Source organism: Orcinus orca, chromosome 3 (assembly GCF_937001465.1).
Source record: "Orcinus orca chromosome 3, mOrcOrc1.1, whole genome shotgun sequence".
In the NCBI taxonomy this organism is placed as follows: Eukaryota; Metazoa; Chordata; class Mammalia; order Artiodactyla; family Delphinidae; genus Orcinus; species Orcinus orca.
In genome coordinates, this window is record NC_064561.1 from 126,520,625 (window position 1) to 126,525,960 (window position 5,336).

General features: G+C 37.4%; 1 protein-coding gene across 1 annotated transcript; it reads right to left on the reverse strand.

Moving 5' to 3' along the window:
* Nucleotides 1–758: 758 nt before the first annotated feature.
* On the reverse strand, nucleotides 759–2,478 carry LOC101287309 (cysteine protease ATG4C-like). Its single transcript, XM_049707876.1, is given in 4 exon segments — nucleotides 759–1,818; nucleotides 1,820–2,064; nucleotides 2,145–2,313; nucleotides 2,419–2,478. Coding segments are annotated over 4 exon segments (1,449 nt in total). The 3' UTR covers nucleotides 759–843.
* Between the last annotated feature and the right edge of the window lie 2,858 nt (nucleotides 2,479–5,336).

Sequence of the window (5,336 nt, forward strand, 5' to 3'; positions counted from 1 at the left end):
TCAGCTCCTAAACACCACTGCACTGATTTATACAAATAGCAAAAATCACATGGAGGAGCAGCTACTGATATCTTTCCTGGTACTTATCTTTAGCTTTTAAAACTGCATAATAAGTAGAGTTTCCATAAAATTTCATTTTTGAGGTAGGAAACAATTTTGCCTTTATCTGTTAGATTGGATATAGTTATTATTAATAACATAAACTTTAAATCTGTGGGGAAAACCAATACTTTACCTTCACTCCCCAGAGAAGGCTCAACAGCAAGTAAAATTAGGTGCCATTGTACAATCAGATTGCTAAGTATTACCTTAACTCAAAATTCTGCTCATGTAATTGTATCATATCACAGCTAAAAATTACTATTTAAAATATCAAGATACCTCCAAAAGCATCCTTTGGTTGCATTAATATCAGGAGGCTTAGGCAGCACTGAACATTCATTCTCTGGTCTTCTGGTCATTAGTATAAACTGAAGCTTTTGAAACTATTTGGTGATCCCATTTTGGGACCCAATATCACAAAACCTTCAGGAGAATAGTGGACCCAGGTGGAAGAATTTGAAGACTGGAAGACTTGCAGTTAAGGTAGAGTTATCACCAGCAGATCTTAGGGAAATAGGAATGCAGCCAGAATCACTTGATAGTTATTAGAAATCAAGATTTACTAAATCATTTCTCTTCCAGAAAAATAGCTTTAAAACTTGTACATTTTCAAATGTTCTTTTTTAAAAAAACATAAAATTAAGATATTTGTGAAAATAAACCAGTTTCAAGTATACTTGTTTCTCTTCCTTTTTCCTCCTTCAAAGGATTTCTTCTCATCGAGCACAAATATGCTAATCTTTACAGCAAGACAAACTCTTCTGTGCTAAATCTTTTTAATCTTTTCTTTTCATCCTCTGAGAAAAGGTCTTCTTCGTTGGTTGTAGTAGATGTAAAATCATGGTCTCTGGAATGACCATTTACAAAACTAAATAATGGATATTTCTCCTTAGAAGAAATTTTCAGCATCTTAGTGATTTCTTCAGAAGCTCGTTTGAAGTCTTGAACATTTTGACGGTAAAATCCTATTGTACAGCTAAGATCCATTTTTCGAAATGACATCTTTTTAGGAGAAGGGCAGTGGAATGTCTCAAGAGGGAAATCCTTTATGCTGACATCTACAAAAGATTGGCAGTAATGAGGATTCATGTAAATCAAAGTGTCATCTTGAAATCCAGCAAAGCAATATGACTGTTTAGGTTTGCCACCAATAATACCCACACAGTATTCAAGGCTTAAAATACCCTTTACAAAATCTAAATAGTCGGCATTGTTTCTTTCTCCACCAAGTCTAACAGGAACTAGAATAATAACAGCTTTGTCATCTGTATTATCAGAGGCCATGGAAGCGCACTGTTTATCAGTTACCTCAGAACTGTAAACTGTACAATGTTGCACAACATAAATAGTTATTCCTTGTAAATCTGGGTGTCTTGTTTCTTCAACTGCTTTTCTTAAAATGTGAGCAACCACAGCTGGTCCATACCAATCTCCAGCTTTTTCCCCAGACTTCTTTCCATATTCTATTAGTTGGTGTAAACCAAAGAGAGCCAAGGGGGAATCACCAGACCAAGGGATGATTTTCCTGTGATAAATTTCATTTTGCGTTTCATGATCATCAGAATATCTCCCGATTGTCTCCTTCAGAGAAATTGTTGGGGTTTTGAGTTCTCTTTCCCCTGAAAGCGATGCTTTGAAAGATGCAGTAAATGTTTTTACAGTGTTGGAAGTCCATGATTCAGAGTCTGAATTTTCAGTGTTCAAAGCATCAGGCCAGCCAGGTCTAAGCTCTACCAAGCAAGTGTAGAATGAGTCCTTGAGCCAATAGCATCTGGCCGGTTCTTAATGTACAGCTCCAAGCACAGTCTGTTGTCAAAGCTGAGCCTTCTATTCGAGGAAATTCTTCCTTGTGGGTAAGCCATATTCTTGAAATGAAACCTTTACGAAATTCTTCTACGTTTCCCTCAATTCCATGATCTTCTATGGTACGTCCTGATCTTGCAGGTAACAGTTCATTTTCATTTTATTGAAATATTTGCTTTATTGCAGTGGTCTGGAACCAAACCCACAATATCTCTGAGGTATGCCTGTAGTCTAAACAACTTCATATTTAAAATGGTAACACTTTCCAAGCAATAAAACAGGGGAATTTCTACTAAAATATGTCTTTGTTTTCAACACCCAACTATATTTCACGTTGTTCCAAGCAGATATAAATTTAGTTTCTAGCTTGTCAACTTCGTCTGTTCCTGTGGCCTCCCTATTCAGATTCTGAAGAAAAAGCCATCACTTGATTGCATTCTTCTGTAAGTTTAGTCTTTTGTTCGGGAAATGTTCCAGCTCCAGCAGCAGCTGCTACAAAAGCAGCCAGCACACATGCAGACGCTCCAACCTCAGCACCGCAGCTACAGGCACCTCGAGCTCCCCAGCCACCATAGTCGGGACTTTGTTTGATATCAAACACTTGCTTAACTACCTTCTCTTCCATGTCTCTCTTCCTCACTCTCTTACTGTTTCTTCCTAGTGGCCTTCCTAATTAGTCGCTTTCACATGAATCTTCATCTCAGAGTCTGCTTCTGGGGAGTCCATCCTAAGACAGTGTGGTAGTCATTAATGTTGCTTATTAATTTTTCTGCCCTCTGCCTCTGGGCATGTGGTAGGGCTGTACTTCCTGGCCTTCTGTGGTTGGGTGTTGGGGCCAAGTTATCAGCTCTAGCAGAGGTGATGTGTGTTGCTTCTGGGCTGAGCATGAAATCGCCAAGATGAAACTCTTCAGAGCTCTTTTCCCTTCATTGTTGTGACCAAGAATGCCGAGATAGTGGCTTATCTCTCAGCCTGGGACCTAGAGGCAGTGTGACAAAGTGGAGCAGAGCCCCAGCTCCGACTCAGTAGTCAGCGGGAGAAATAAACTTGCATTGTATTAAGCCACTGAGAGTTGGGGGTTATTTGCTATACAGCAATACAACCTAGCACATCTTGACATATACAGAGAGTGAGAAAAAGAGAAGAACCAAGGATGACTAAGATTTCTGACTCGGGCTATTAGATGGATGGGGTTAACATTCTTTGAGCTTGAGAAAAGCAAGGAGGAAGAGCTGGATATTTTGTTTTGGTTTTTTAGGTGGGGAATTAAGTGCAGTTTTAGACATTTTTGAGTTTGAGATTCTTATGGCAATCTAAACTGAGATAATGAGAAGATTGGTTCCGAATCTCTGGAAAGTGACCTGAGCTGGAGACACATATTTGGGACATAAGTAATAATTTAGGAAAATAGAAATATAAAATCAGGACCAAGGGAAAAATAGAATTGCATAGGTGCTAATGATAAACATTAACACAGATGCTATGATTGACATTAAAAATTTTTTTTTAATTGAAGTATAGTTGATTTACAATATTGTGTTAGTTTCTGGTATACAGTAAACTGATTCAGAATATATATGTATTCCTTTTCATTATGGTTTATCATAGGATATTGAATATAGTTTCCTATGCTATATAGTAGGAACTTATTGTTTATCTTTTTTTTAATTTTTAAATTTAATTTTATTTTTTTATACAGCAGTTTCTTAATTGTCATCCATTTTACACGTCAGTGTATACATGTCAATCCCAATCACCCAATTTATCACACCTCCCCCGCACCACCACCCCGCGGATTTCCCCCTTGGTGTCTATACGTTTGTTCTCTACATCTGTATCTCAATTTCTGCCCTGCAAACCGGTTCATCTGTACCATTTCTCTAGGTTCCACATATATGCTTTAATATACGAGATTTGTTTTTCTCTTTCTGACTTACTTCACTCTATGTGACAGTCTCTAGATCCATCCACGTCTAAACAAATGACCCAATTTCGTTCCTTTTTATGGCTGAGTAATATTCCATTGTATATATGTACCACATCTTCTTTATCCATTTGTCTGTCGATGGGCATTTAGCTTGCTTCCATGACCTGGCCATTGTAAATAGTGCTGCAATGAATATTGGGGTGCATGTGTCTTTTTGAATTATGGTTTTCTCTGGGTATATGCCCAGTAGTGGGATTGCTGGATCATATGGTAATTCTATTTTTAGTTTTGTAAGGAACCTCCATACTGTTCTCCATAGTGGCTGTATCAATTTACATTCCCACCAACAGTGCAAGAGGGTTCCCTTTTCTCCACACCCTCTCCAGCATTTGTTGTTTGTAGATTTTCTGATGATACCTATTCTAACTGGTGTGAGGTGATACTTCATTGTAGCTTTGATTTGCATTTCTCTAATAATTAGTGATGTTGAGCAGCTTTTCATGTGCTTCTTGGCCATCTGTATGTCTTCTTTGGAGAAATGTCTATTTAGATCTTCTGCCCATTTTTGGATTGGGTTGTTTGTTTTTTTAATGTTGAGCTGCATGTGCTGTTTATATAGTTTGGAGATTAATCCTTTGTCCATTGATTCGTTTGCAAATATTTTCTACCATGCTGAGGGTTGTCTTTTCATCTTGTTTATGGTTTCCTTTGCTGTGCAAAAGCTTTGAAGTTTCTTTAGGTCCCATTTGTTTATTTTTGTTTTTATTTGCATTACTCTAGGAGATGGATCAAAAAATATCTTACTGTGATTTATGTCAAAGAGTGTTCTTCCTAAGAGTTTTATAGTGTCTGGTCTTACATTTAGGTCTCTAATCCATTTTGAGTTTATTTTTGTGTATGGTGTTAGGGAGTGTTCTAATTTCATTGTTTAACATGTAGCTGTCCAGTTTTCCCAGCACCACTTATTGAAGAGACTGTCTTTTCTCCATTGTATATCCTTGCCTCCTTTGTCATAGATTAGTTGACCATAGGTGCGTGGGTTTATCTCTGGGCTTTCTATCTTGTTCCATTGATCTATGTTTTGGTTTTTGTGCCTGTACCATATTGTCTTGATTACTGTAGCTTTATAGTATAGTCTGAAGTCAGGGCATCTGATTCCTCCAGCTCCATTTTTTTCCCTCAAGACTGTGCTTCCTATTTGGGGTCTTTTGTGTCTCCAGACAAATTTGAAGACTTTTTGTTCTAGTTCCGTAAAAAATGCTATTGGTAATTTGATAGGGATTGCATTGAATCTGTAGATTGCTTTGGGTAGTATAGTCATTTTCACAATATTGATTCTTCCATTCCAAGAACATGGTATATCTCTCCATCTGTTGGTATCATCTTTAATTTCTTTCATCAGTGTCTTATAGTTTTCTGCATACAGGTCTTTTGTCTCCTTAGGTAGGTTTATTCCTAGATATTTAATTCTTTTTGTTACAGTGGTAAATGGGAGTGTTTCCTT